General features: G+C 40.2%; 1 protein-coding gene across 1 annotated transcript; it reads left to right on the plus strand.

Moving 5' to 3' along the window:
* The first annotated feature begins 276 nt into the window (after positions 1-276).
* LOC149399040 (putative disease resistance protein RGA3) lies at positions 277-6,510 on the plus strand. The gene is made up of 9 exons (XM_089612573.1): positions 277-3,141; positions 3,235-3,396; positions 3,507-3,946; positions 4,191-4,269; positions 4,363-4,505; positions 4,881-5,145; positions 5,472-5,905; positions 6,119-6,216; positions 6,311-6,510. Exon 1 carries the CDS (start codon positions 439-441, stop codon positions 3,127-3,129), a length of 2,691 nt encoding a protein of 896 aa, XP_089468699.1. The 5' UTR covers positions 277-438; the 3' UTR covers positions 3,130-3,141; positions 3,235-3,396; positions 3,507-3,946; positions 4,191-4,269; positions 4,363-4,505; positions 4,881-5,145; positions 5,472-5,905; positions 6,119-6,216; positions 6,311-6,510.
* Positions 6,511-14,383: the final 7,873 nt, after the last annotated feature.

Below are 14,383 nucleotides of genomic sequence, written 5' to 3' on the forward strand. Positions count from 1 at the left end.
AAGCATGTAAAAGTTGACTATAAAACAATCGGTCACAATATCATCATTGAGATCATAATGATATATATGTATCACGTGATGCACTAAGAAATCACAACCAATATGGTAGTAGTCAATGGTAAAAAAATCCATCTTCCATTATTGTAATAGAATAGCGACCACTGTGCCCTTAATTATTTATTTATTATAATTATTAATATAAAGACATCTTTATTTTTTTGTGGAGGAGAATGATTGAAGTATGTCGGGAGAATGAGCATATTTTCCTTTACAGCTATTGCCCTTTTTTTCTCCTTTCCATTCATTAGTTGTATTGAATAGTCTGAAAATATAATAGGGATATAAGAGTTTCTTCTGTCCAACCCTGTTATTACCTTCTTCATCCAATACCATAAGAGTGAGTGAGTTGAGCTGTGAAGAAAATTCCAAAGTGGGAAGATGGCTGAAGCTGTGGTTTCGGTGCTGATTGAGACTCTGGGTTCCATGGCAATCGATGCAATCGGAGGGGAGATCAAGCTGGTGAGCGGAGTCGAAGAAGATGTCGAAAAGCTGAAGACCAATCTTGAGGACATTCAAGCTGTTCTTGAGGATGCTGAGCAGAAGCAACTGAATGACGCTGCTGTGAAAAGATGGCTTAAGAAGCTCAAGACCGCTTCCGAGGAGATCGAGAACGTTCTGGACGATTGGAGCACGGCCGTTCTCCAGCACGAGATCAAGAAAGAAGAAGACAAGAAGGTGTGTTTCCCGGTTTCTTTCTCTTGCTTATCTTGCACCAAAGTCGGTCGCCTCGTTATGCGCCGTGATATTGCTCTCAAAATTAAGTTATTGTGCGAGTTATTGTGCGAGAGCAGTACCGATGAGGATGATGGGAGATCTTCCCTTCATATCATCCCCATTGTGGGACCGGGGGGTCTCGGAAAAACTACTCTCGCCCAACTTGCTTTTAACCATGAGGCGATTAAGAACCACTTTGATAAGCTAATTTGGGTGTGTGTCTCCGATCCTTACAATGAGATCAAGGTCTGTGAAGAGATTATTGTTGGTCTTGGAAGCTCTGCTCAAAGCTCTTCACTGAATGTCCTTGTCACATGCATTCATGAGTCCATAGAGGGGAAAAGAGTTCTCATTGTCTTAGACGATGTCTGGTTTGTAGATTGTAGGAGATGGGAAATTTTAGGAGAAGCTCTTAGGAATGGGGGTAGAGGAAGCCGGATATTAGTGACCACGAGAAAGCAAGATGTTGCGACGATGATGGGAGTGCCCACAGACCAGATCATTAGTCTAAAAATGCTGAGTGAAGATCATTGCTGGTCGATTTTCAGCCAATTGGCATTCATTGGGAAGGGAGACGAGGAGCGTCGACAGCTAGAACCTATCGGCCGGAAAATCGCTGTTAAGTCGAAAGGCTTGCCTTTAGTTGCTAAAACTCTTGGAAGTCTTGTGCGGTTTAAAAAGACGATGAGTCAGTGGGAAGACATTTTGAATAGTCAACTGTGGGAGTCAAAAGATGCTCAAGTTAAGGAGGTTTATGCTCCTTTTCTGCTAAGTTACTACGATCTTCCACCGCTGGAAAAACGCTGCTTTTTGTTTTGTTCGGTGTTTCCTCAAGACCATGTTATAGACAGAGATGATCTAATCGAGATGTGGATGTCTCATGGTTACTTCAGCCGAAGTGAAGATTCGTGGAAACTAGGTCGAGATTGTTTCGAGACTTTGGCTATGCGGTCGTTTTTTCAAGAAATCAACGAGAACGGATATAGGGAAGTTATGTTCAAAATGCATGACATAGTTCATGATTTTGCCCATTTTTTGACGGGCGATGAATACGTTTATATGGAACTTGACGGAAAGGAGAAGAAGGCGGTGGTGGTAGAAGTTAACACTCGTCACTTGACTCTCAAAGGGTGTCTTCCTAATTCATTAGGAAATGCGAACAAATTGCGCACGCTTTTCCCCCTACCAAGAAGAGGGGGCAGAGTCGCAAACCACGAAGAAGAGAAGTTAGTGTTTTCTCAACTTACATGTCTTCGGACTTTGAGTTTGGAGCAATGCGGGCTGGAACAATTATCAGAGGATATTGGTCTATTGAAACACTTGAGATATCTAGACTTATCTATCAACTATTGGTTGGAAGAATTGCCGAAGAAACTATTCGACCTCTGTAATCTGGAGACCTTGAAACTCAATCATTGCTCTAGATTAAAAGCACTACCAGAGTGCATCTCAAAACTAGTCAGCCTAAAACATCTCTACATACGGGAGTGTTCGGAGTTAGAGGGGCTTCCGAAAGGGCTAGGAAAATTAAGTGGTTTGCAAAGTCTAGACATGATAGTGGTGCCCAAGGAGAGGGGATCCTATCTACACATTGGAGATTTAAACACAATGAAACACCTTCAGTTTCGAGGGATTCTAAGCATCACAGGGTGTGGAAACACAGGGTCGACAATGGATGATGTCGCGAAGCTGAACCTCTCGCATGTGCTTGACTTGGAGTTGATCTTCAAATCTTCAGATAGCAACAATCACAACCACACCGAAATCCTGAGTTCCATTCATCCACATCCCAATTTGAAAGATCTGTATATTGAGGATTACTTGGGTCTCACTGCGTCGCCCGCTTGGATGATGTCTCTTTCCAATCTCACCCGTCTTAACTTGCTAGAATTCAAGAATTGCGAGACTTTACCTCCGCTTGGGAAATTGCCTTCACTTAAGGAACTAATACTACGTAAATTTCCCAAGATGTGTAGGGTGGGTGAAGAATTCCTCGGAATCACTGAAGCCGATCGAGAGGTCATTTCATTTCCGAAATTGGAAGAGCTTACTTTCGATGTTCATACGCAGTGGAGAGTGTGGGAAGGATGTTGCACAAAGACGACAACAAAAATCATGCCATGTCTACGCACCTTGAAGATTGACGGTTGTCCAAGCCTTGAAACACTACCAGAGTTTCTGAAAATGACGCCACTGCAAGAGGTGTTTATCTATGATTCCCCCACCTTGGAAAGGCAGTGCCAGAAAGAGGTCGGGAAGGAATGGCACAAGATTTCGCATGTCCCCAACATCATCTTCGATCTCAATCACGTGCGGAAAGATGGTGTTTGGATTCAAACAGACGAGACCGAGTGAGACAACTTTCTGGTAATTTCATTTTGTCTTTTCTTCCTCCAAAAAAATCATGTCTAGTATTATTATACAGATCAAACCCCTTGCATTAACTTTTTTCCTCTAAAGATTTCAAGATCTAAAATCAGAATTTTTCTTCTCTTGTGATTCTCGCGATGGCCGAGAAGAAGTCGGAGCGGCGGCGATTCGCTGCTGTGAAATAAGCAGAGCTCAATCTTAGCCACAACAAACTCACGCACACCCATTCCAAACCTTCTTCCCTCAGAAAAGGTCTCTCTCTCTCTCTCTCTCCTGTAAAGACTGAAGCTTGATCTTCTTCTTATATGACTAAAGTTTGAATCTGGAGATTTTTGGTTGATATATGGTTGGTTTTCGTGTAGAGCTCCGATGGGAAAGAGACTAAAGTCGATAACTTTTTGGACCAAATATTTCGAAACGGGGACGCGGGGCAGAAATACAGGCAAGGGTCGAGAAGCTTAAGATCGACAATCAGGTCCTACTCGATAATTACGCTCAGGGACGGAGTGTCTCCACTGGTTCTCGTCTCAGGGCTCTGCATATTTGCTCCAAGTGCTCCAAGGAGCACATGTTCATTATCGATTGTCCAAGCCTTGAAACACTACCAGAGTTTCTGAAAATGACGCCACTGCAAGAGCTGCTTATCAATTATTCCCTTACCTTGGAAAGGCAGGGCCAGAAAGAGGTCGGGAAGGAATGGCACAAGATTTTGCATGTCCCCAACATCCTCTTCAATGGCACACACGTGCAGAAAGATGGTGTCTGGATTCAAACAGACGAGACCGAGTGAGACAACTTTCTGGTAATTTCATTTTGTCTTTTCTTCCTCCAAAAAAATCATGTCTAGTATTATTATACAGATCAAACCCTTGCATTAACTTTTTTCCTCTAAAGATTTCAAGATCTAAAATCAGAATTTTTCTTCTCTTGTGATTCTCGCAATTATGTTTTTGTTTTGAACAAGTGTATTCGATTTGATTTATGTAACCTTAGTTGATGATCATGATAATAGACCATAGCTGGATTTTCTAATATTTGATTTCCAGGTGACCATCGCTTATGGGGCTTTCAATTTAACTTCTCAAGTTCGAGAACATCGATTGGAACAAGATTAATGAAAAATGGGTATGAGAAGAGTGCTCATTTAAATCAACGTGCAATCAGTTCCCCTTGTTCTATAAGCTATATCCAATGCTTGATTATTGAAAAAACTTGCAGGAGAACAGTACTGGACATGCAGCGATGGATTGCAAACGTTAAAGCCAAGCTTCTTCTTCCTTCCCCAATTCTTGAGAAAATCCGAGCTGTCTTCCGAGTCTCTGCCATTTATGAGCCGAGCTGAGCCTTGCCTTGACTATCTGGTATTTTTCTAATCTTTTTGTTTTTACTATTATTTTTTACGTTACCTTTGTTTTGTTTTGGTAACTTTATCATAAATTCATAATCCACTAATTTCATTGATATTTATATAAAAATAAAAACAACCCTTGTTCATCTAGAGAAGTCCACTAAGTATAGACTAATTTATGTTGTTGTAAATTCGGTCTAGCTACCGATGAAGTTTATCTCAGTTTCTTTAATTTTTGAATGCACGCTATGTGTTTGAGAATTTGTTGTTAGCCTCTCTCTCTCTCTCGCGCGCTCTCTCTCTCTCTCCCTCTTGTAAAGACTGAAGCTTGATCTTTTTCTTTTATCTCTTGAGATTTTTGGTTGATATATGGTTGGTTTTGGTGTAGAGCTCCGATGGGAAAGAGACTAAAGTCGATAACTTTTTGGACCAAATATTTCGAAACGGGGACGCGGGGCAGAAATGCAGGCAAGGGTCGAGAAGCTTAAGATCGACAATCAGGTCCTACTCGATAATTACGCTCAGGGACGGAGTGTCTCCACTGGTTCTCGTCTCAGGGCTCTGCATATTCGCTCCAAGCGCTCCAAAAATCACATGTCCATGAAACAAACAAGAACAACGGGGCGTTGTATTTTTCCCAAGGGGTTTCACAAGTGAGTTCGACAAACTTGTTTTTTGGTTTTGCTCTATCTTGGTTTTTTGAATTGTTCTCTTTTGTTCCTTTATTAATCATTGTCGCAATATGTGAATCGGACCACAGATACAAATTGTTCTTGCTCATGCATGAACACTTGAAAAATATGATGGCACAACATCTGAAAAAGAATTGGTAAATTCACATACAAAGTTGTCGCCTTTGGTTTTCCTTGATGTGATCGTAGTTCTGTTGAACTTAACATAATAAATCAGCTTGCTCAACATTATTTGGACATATAGACGTACACGAGTCTCACCGCGTATCCCACCTTTCTTAAATTAGATGGATTCGTGAATTGAAAGGTACTTTACCTCCGCTTGGCAAATTGCCTTCACTGCAATATCTTGCACTGGGGAGCTTCTCCAAGATGTGTAGGGTGGGTGAAGAATTCCTCGGAATCACTGAAGCCGATCGAGAGATCATTTCATTTTCCGAAATTGGAAGAGCTTCGTTTGTACCGCAATTTGCAGTGGAGAGTGTGGGAAGGATGTCGCACAAAGACAACAAAAATCATGCCATGTCTACGCATATTGAGCATTGTAGATTTTAGAAGCCTTGAAACACTACCAGAGAGTTCATGAGAAGGAGCGGAGCCAGAAAGAGGTTGGGAAGCAATGGCACAAGATTTCGCATGTCACCAACATTCTGTTTGATAGTCGATACAAAAAGATGGTGTCTGGATTCAAACAGCCGTGACCGAGTGAAACAACTTTCTGGTAATTTAATTTTTTCCTTTCTTCCAAAAAAATTCGTATTTAGTATAATCATACAGATATAACACTTGCATTAGCTTTTTGGCTTTGTAGAAGAGTATACGATTTGTTTCATGTAACCTTAGTTGATGATCATAGACCATAGCTAGATTTTCTAATATGTTTTTGTTACTTCTTAATTTAAAATGTTGTTTGAAAACTTTGATTTCTCTCCAGGTGAGTCATGATGGGGGCCCAGTAAACCATCCTCTTTCATCTTCACTTAGCTTCCGAAGTTTGAGAACATCGATTGAAACGAGATTAATAAATATTGGGTATGATAAGAGTGACTCATTGAAATCAATTTGCAATCAGTTTCCCTTGTTCTGTAAGCTCAATCCAATTTATGATTGTTGAAATTACTTGCAGGAGAACAGTGCTGAACATGCAGCGATGGATTGCAAGTAGTCTTAAGGTTTATTTTGTAACAATGGATCAATTGCCACACTTTCAACTTATAGTAAATTAAGGTCCCTGTTTATATTATGAGATGATGTATGTAGAAGAAATGACGAGTATTCGATTGAAGACATCGAAGGCCTTCTTTTTCCATAAGATTCAATACTTTTTATTTCTGTGGTTTGGAAGTAGTTTCATCAATAGAATTAGCCACTGTATTGCAATGTGGTTATTTTATTTTCTGCTTGTGAGTATTTTATCAAGGTAACAGATTGCCTCTTTGTATGGTGCTCTGAGGTTCTCTTCTGTCTCGTTTTAGCGTTGGGTCCTCAAAAAGCCTTTTTTGCCTCGGTATAGATAGAGGGTTTTGTTTCTTGAAAAAAACAAATCCCCAAGCTGATCACATTCATCATCTAAACTTTCTCAAAAATATCAATCACAAAATTTAGCATACTTTTGGTTGTCTAAGGCTTCCAGGCATTTTGTACCACTGAATTAAAAATTGCACTAAGGAAGAAGAGACTTGGCTTTACTGTGCGAGACTGGTGTAAATAATCCCTTGTTTTTTTTTTTCGAAACAATAATCCCTCAGTTTTAATCAGTCTTGTACGTTAAAAGCCAAGCTTCTTCTTCCTTACTGCAATTTTTAGTTCAGCCCTTTTCTTCCTTCCCCAATTCCCGAGAAAATCCGAGCTGTTTTCCGAGTCTCTGGCATTTTTTTAGCCGAGCCGAGCCTTGCCTAGCCTATCTGGTATCTTTCTAATTATCAGTTTGCTTTGACTCTTATTTTTTCTATTGCCTTGGTAAATCTATCATAATCCACTTTCATTGATAATAAAATAAAATAAAAAGTCATCAACCCTTTTTCATCCGGAGAAGTCCACTTAGTATCACTAATTTTTTTTGCTGTCGTAAATGCGGTCTAGCTTCTTTGCATATGGCCGATGAAGCCTCTCTCAGTTTATTTGTTTGAGAATTTGCTGTCGTCATTCAGTTTGTTGTTCTTGATTTTATGTGATTAATCGCTTTCAGACACCGATAGGAGTTCATCTCCGTGACACTCTTGATTAATTATCAGTTAATTTTTGGTCCGTTCTGTTCATAGATAGTGATACTGGTAGAGAGCATACTCGCAATGGCTGAGAAGAAGACGGTACACAAAGATCAAAAGCAGCAAAATTGGGACGTGTTGGAGCGGCGATTCACAGTAGAGCTCGATCTTAGCCACAGCAAACTCACAGTCACCCATTCCAAACCTTCTTCTCTCTCTCTCTCTCTCTCTCTCTCTCTCTCTCTCAAGACTAGACTTAGAATCTTCATCAGACATATGTTGAGCGTTGTAGCAGTGGAGGATCAAGGCGCGTTGTCTAGGGACCTCAAAATCTCAGTAGTTTCTGTTTTAAATAAAAATATCACTTCTTTTGCTGGTTTTTTTTTTTGGTTTGACTATTAAGTATTAACTACATTCCATGTTGTCAACAAAATTAGTTTTTGGTTTTTCTTTTATGTCATAGGAAAATTCTTAGAGAGCACACGAAAACTTTTTATTAAGAGGAAGTTGAAAAATCAACAGTTACAACATTGAGAATAATAGAAAAAAAAAAGTTGTATGAAACAAATAGTTATTTGTGCTAATTAGTTTCTAATATATTTGTTAGAGCATTTTAGTCCTTAACGCTCTTATTGTCCAAGAAATTTTATTTTTTAAATAAAAATTTAACACTTTAAACTACTTATAGCATTTTATGAATTAAAATAACTTTAGTTTTGTAAAATAAACTAATGAACTTATACTATGACCATCCTAAAAACACTTAACAATTAAAGCTTTTTAGATCATTATTTTATCTAAATTATACTTTTTAAATTTAATTTTAGTTTTTATATGTGTTTAAAGATGCTCAGGTGTTGAATTATATTTTTAAATGAATTTCTTTCGAAAAGACTAAAAAAAAAAGCTACTACATCGATATGTTAGAGACCAAAATGCTCTAAATAAATATTTAAGGACCGAAACAGCAGAATCATAAAAGTTAAAAGACCATTAACGCTAAAAACCCCTAAATAATTTTAAGAAGTAATAAAGTTGTCCTAAACTGTTTTGCAGAATTAGTCCCTCCTGTCCCGAGAATTGTTTTAGGCAAAATTAGTCTATTCCCCAAATTTGTTTCCGAAAAGAAGAACGTGTGAGAAAGAGCCTAGAATTCGCGAAGATCGAGGCTCGCCGGAGATTCACCGGTGGCCTCTCACTTCGTCAGAGAATGACGGTAACGCTCTTCTGATATTCACTCTCATAATCTTTAATGCACTAAGCTCTCTCGCCTTAAGGTTTAGATAGCACACCATGTGTTTGCGAATATAACAACCGTAATAATCAAATGCGTTTTCATTTTCACTTGATGTTGGTTCGTTTCTGGCTATATATTGAAAATTTAGTTACATGCATTTTTTTTTAATGTTACTCCGTTTTCCTAGTAGGCATTTTTTTTTTTTTGCTAGTGGTTTGTCTTTGAATTCATCTCCGTTTTCTTCTTTTCAATTCGGGTTTGTGAAGACTCTAACAGGCAGCTATGGAGAGTTGAAGAAATTCAAGACCTTGCTCGGCCCAACCACACAAGAGTGATGAAACAACTCAAATTTCTGGCATGTCCCTAACAGATCTTCCTTCAACCATGGATTGCACGATCAAAATAAACGAAGAGCACATTAAACAACCAGGAAGTTTCAGATCTTCCTTCTTGCCGCCGCGTCGTCATACACTAGACATATTAAATATCACAATCTTATATATGATTTATGTGCTTATTTAGACTATAACGTACGTACACATCATTTGAAACAAGATAAATGTATCAAAATTACGTAATTGAAGATAAATGTATCCTAGAGGTTTAAATTCAGCGGCTCATTTTGTTTGTAAGAGCGTGATTGGATCTGGGAATGAAGAGGACTTTAACATCCGCATGCAGAGTGTAGAATAAGAATCCATGGTAAGGGTAGGTTACCATTAAAAAGTTGGCCAACACATGAAAATACTCATTTTTTTTTTTTTTTTTTTTTCTGTTAAAACCAGGCTAATTCTTTTTTCCTATTCATTTTAATCCTTATGTTATGTGTACTTCATTAATACGCATGTTAAGGCTTTGTGATTTGTTTTGGATATGAGTTTGTTCAAAGATATCAACCTATTGTAGTTGATCCGGCGATATACCTGGCCAGAAGGAGCCAAATATTCCATGCCACAGAAAAACGAAAACCCCCCCGAAGCATTTAAAGTATTCACAGGCAAAGTTTCTGTCATGAATATATATTGTTTTCTCCTTTGGCTTCATTTGCGTGAAACTAATAGGATCGAGGCTAAATTGAAGGTTATGGATTGAGTTTTGGCAGGGTCGCCGTGGGTAACTCTGAGCCGGCAATTTGGAGTATTGCATTTTGGGGTGGGAGAACCTTCCACGGACCCTTCTGATGTACTTCAACAACGTGGTCCTGTCGGAAGAAGGGTATTTCCACTCGGTGATATGCAAGTCGCCGGAGTTTGCTAACACGACGGTGAACAACGACCTGCGGTACATGATCTGGGACAGCCCCCCCGGGATGGACCCCCATTTCTTGAACGCCTTGGATTTCGATCAGATGGCTCAGAGCGGCGCCGCCTTTGCGAGGCGGTTTGCGCGGGACGATCCCGTGCTCGACCTCATTGACCGGCGGATCTTGGGCCGGGAGAGCAAAGGCGGGCCCGCCCCCGGGGCCTGGTGCTCTGGCCGCTGAAGATTAAATATTCACGGAGGGTATTTCCCTTATATAAGGTATTGACCGTTAGTTCTTCTTTTTCCTTTTTTCTGTTTCTCTTTCCTACACCGGTCGAACCAGTAATAGCACCGGCTAGTCCGGTATATCACCACGTGCTCTTTAGATGAGCCCGGACATAAATGTGTGCCCACATGTCGGTGGGTTTGTTATTTTGTACTGTCATCTGTAGAGAACCCGACACGTGCCTAACGCGCGTAAATAAGATAGGCTCGTGAATTGATTTCTCAACTTGCAAGTTTTTTATTTTTTTATTTTTTTTTATTTAGAAATATTATCTACCTTTATTCACTTGACAACCCGTAGCAGCTGAAACCCATACTCGTCGAGATATTTCTGAAACTTCCGACGAAGAGCATCGTTCTCTATTCTCCGGTCGTGAATTCGTCAGGATCCACTCGGCACAAGCAAAGGATTGCACGTTGATCCACGACATTGACCAATCTAAATTCTTAAGCTTTTACTTGTTAGAGGACGATCACGTGTCAGGTTATTGCTGATGCAATGCCCGCAAAAACGACGAAAAGTGCAAACATTGCAAAGTCAGCACACCGGTGGATATTTCCAAATCAAAACTTTCGGACGATTGGTCTTCTTTTAAACCATAGAATTTTCAGCTGTTATACGTAAACAAAGAAGCGGTGGTGATGTTCAGTCATCTTAATGGGTACAAATTTATTTACTATGATCGGTTAAAAGGCCCGAGATTCAAACGGCTCAGTTTCAGTGGCTGTACATCCGACTCAGGTGTTACACTCCAAGCTGTTGCTTACACTCCAAGCTTCATTCCCCTCAAAGATTTTGTGGGACCGGGAAAAGTTGAACACCTTAATATCAATTCAAGGTATGGAATTTTTTTTTCTATACACTTATTGCATATGTGACTTGCATTGTTGTTTATCATATCGGTATTCGATGATCGTTTTGAAACTTTAAATTTTACCTGCCACTAATAAATTATTTCTTTCCTCTATTATACATATATTTGTGTCAACACTAGAACTGTTCGAGTGTAAGGCTTCATATTGAGTCGATATACTTGTCCTATTCACCTATAAGATCGATCTGTCATTTGAAAGTTTAGAGCTTTGTTTGGCTTGCATGTTAAAAGAATAGTCATTAAAGCTTATTCAGATTAAGTAAATCTTGACTGTTTCTTAATAAACAAATAAAAGGTCCGTTTGTATTTTTGGGGTCTGATCTCGGTTCTTCCGCAGATTAGGTTTCTCATCAACTTCGGCTCGTGTCTGACTTTGTTGATCTTCCAGACTTGCCCGTTTCCCATCTTCAGCCTGACGTCGCCGACACCAACAATGTCTAGAGGCTCGCCATCAGCCACATAGACCTTCCCGTGATTTCCTGCGACATAATTCTCCAGAATGTCGATGTTAGGGGTGGTGTGGAAAGACGCTCCTGAGTCGAGCACCCAAGAGTCAATCGAGCTGTCCACCGCTAGCAGTAACGCATCTGCTAAATCTTCAGTGACGGCATGGGCACCGCCTTTCTCCTTGGTTGGCTTCTTGCAATACTTCCTGATGTGGCCGGACTCGCCACAGTTCCAGCACGCAAAGGGTCGCCCTGACTTGGACTGACCTCGCCCGCTCCGTGACTTCGACCTGTCCTTCCCTCGGTTCTGATTCCGGTTGTGGTTTCTTCCCATGTTCTCCACATTCAAGGCCGAACTCGTCGAGGCCTCGCCAGAATCAATCCTTCGTACCTCTTCGGCGAGGATGCGATCTCGTACGTCGTTGAACTTTAACTTCGCACTTCCAACCTAGTTGCTAACCGCAGCCCTCATCGGCTCCCAGCTGTTTGGTAAGGACGCGAGCAGAATCAGAGCTCGCACCTCGTCGTCGAAATCAATCTCAACCGATGACAGTTGGTTGACAATTGTGTTGAAATCGTTCACGTGAGTGGCTACCCCGGCTCCTTCATCCATCTTCAAGTGAAAAAGCATTTTCATCAAAAACACTTTGTTGTTCGCCGAGGGTTTCTCGTACATGTCCGTCTGGACCTTCATCATTCCCGCCGTGGTCTTCTCCTTCGCCACATTGTGAGCTACATTCTTCGACAGCGTCAGTCGAATAACTCCCAGAACCTGCCTGTCGAGGAGATTCCAATCTGCCTCGTCCATCTTCTCTGGTTTCTCGCTCAGCGGTTGATGAAGCTTTCTTCCGTACAGATAATCCTCGATCTGCATTCTCCAGAATGCGTAGTCCGACCCGTCGAACTTCCCGATCCCGTGCACCGTGCCTTCTTCGCCTCCCATTGTTTTCTACTTCGCTTCTTCTCCACAAGTCGCACTCCATTTCAATAAGAAACTGCAAACCTAGAAGCTCTGATACCAGTTGTTAGGATTTAGACCTCGTCACTTCGACAGATCGAGCTCGTCGCTTCTGCAGATCGAGCTGGAATGACTACGTCACTTCGTCCAAACGTCTTTGGATTCAGTTCGTCAGTTCGCCCAACCGTGTTGGGTTAACTTTGTCAAATCCTTTCTCCAGAAAACAAACAAGTAAATAAAGAATGGACACAAGATTTATAGTGGTTCACTTTCAAAGAGAAAGCTACGTCCACTTTGCCGCTGCAATACTATAAACCCAATTGAGAAAGGTTACAAGTACAAGTGTTTTTATTTTAGGGTACATAGAATACAACACATAGTATCCCTTAAATATACTAAGGAAAAGTACAAAGTTACTCTCCCTAACCGATGTGGGACTTTTTCCAATTCCACTAGTTAGGCTCCACCACTAACATCTTCACACAGGCTTTGATTCATTCAGCTCGTTCTTTGGCGAGGGAGATCAACGAGCTTTGCGAGATAGGTTTGATCGATAAAATACCACCGTTATATGTGAACTATCTGTTGTTTTATTTGGTGCTTTCTAAAAGTGGCCTTATTATAAATTGTTTTGCGGTTTCTCTACCAACTGCCTCAAGGGAAGGCGAACAACGCTAGCAGAGGAGCTATTTCTTGGGCTGATGTCAGTACTTGCAGTGATGTAAGAGCAAATATATATATATATATATATATATATATATATATAGTAACAAGAACTTTGATATATATATATATATATATATATATATATATAAACTTTGATATATATATATATATATATATATATATATATATATATCAAAGTTCTTGTTACTATATTAGCTATATATTAGGAGAGGTACGAAAAGAGAAAGGAATAAAATCTTTTTGGAGAGTATGGGGAAAAGCCTCTAATAAATGGAGTTGCAGTAAGCTAATGATTCTTCTGTTGCCTTTATAAGAAATTTTTGTTGTACATCGCTTCTCTTGTTTTTAATTTTTTTTTATATATTATAATGCTAATTACGTGTGTGCTCAATTTTCTTGCTCAAATTATCACGCTATTTTCGGTTCAAATATTTGATTTTGAATGCTGTTATCATCTAAAAAATTCACATTCTGGTATGTTGGAAGTCAGCTTCAAGTCGTTACAAGACAGTTAGAATGCTGATGACGTGGCTTCATCTGATCGCATGAGGCTTAGATCTACGGTGGAGTTTCATCTCATGTACTAATAGGAATCAGACTGTTTCTATAAAGTCTCATTAGATTAGTTTAGTCAGTACCAATTTCTTTTACTGTTGTATTGAATTTCTTCAGAGTGATCTATTGTTGTGAGGCTTAGTCAAGAATTGAGAGGCAATTTCTCAGGGTTCTTGACAGGGTAGGTACGAAGGGTTTGTAAAGGCTTTCATCGGAGGAGATAATTGGAGTGACTCGAACTACCTATTCAGAGGAGTTCCGGGGATTAGGCATTCGTGCTGAACCTCGTTAACAAATCCTGCATGTCTTTCTTTTACGATTTCTTGCACTTTACGTTTTTGTCTGGTTTATCGCGGCTGTGCGTAGTTGCTTGCGCAGGAAGTTATTGTGATAGGAGTGTTCAAGAGAGGACGATCCTCGACAAGTGGTATCAGAGCCTTAGGGTTCGAAAGCGCTCCTCATTTTCTCAGATTGCCTATGCGCCAAGTTTCAGATCGTCGCAACTCTGGAGGAAGAACAAGACTCAAGTCGGTTACCTGTTCTTGAGGAAGACGACGATACCAGACGCGATCCAAACCAGTCCAGGAACTCAGAAATTGAATCATCTCAGATTCAATCCTCGAGCGATCTCCAGTGGAATCCAAATCCAGACATGAAGATCGACATCGAGAAATTTGACGGCACAGGTGATTTCAGAATCTGGCGAA

This window comes from Urtica dioica, chromosome 4 (assembly GCF_054948205.1).
Source record: "Urtica dioica subsp. dioica isolate 48M chromosome 4, U.dioica_male_clone48M_v1_H2, whole genome shotgun sequence".
Lineage (NCBI taxonomy): Eukaryota > Viridiplantae > Streptophyta > Magnoliopsida > Rosales > Urticaceae > Urtica > Urtica dioica.

What these genes read in the sequence shown, in the direction of transcription:
- LOC149399040 (XM_089612573.1), top strand. Translation starts at nt 439, where the DNA reads ATGGCTGAAGCTGTGGTTTCGGTGCTGATTGAGACTCTGGGTTCCATG.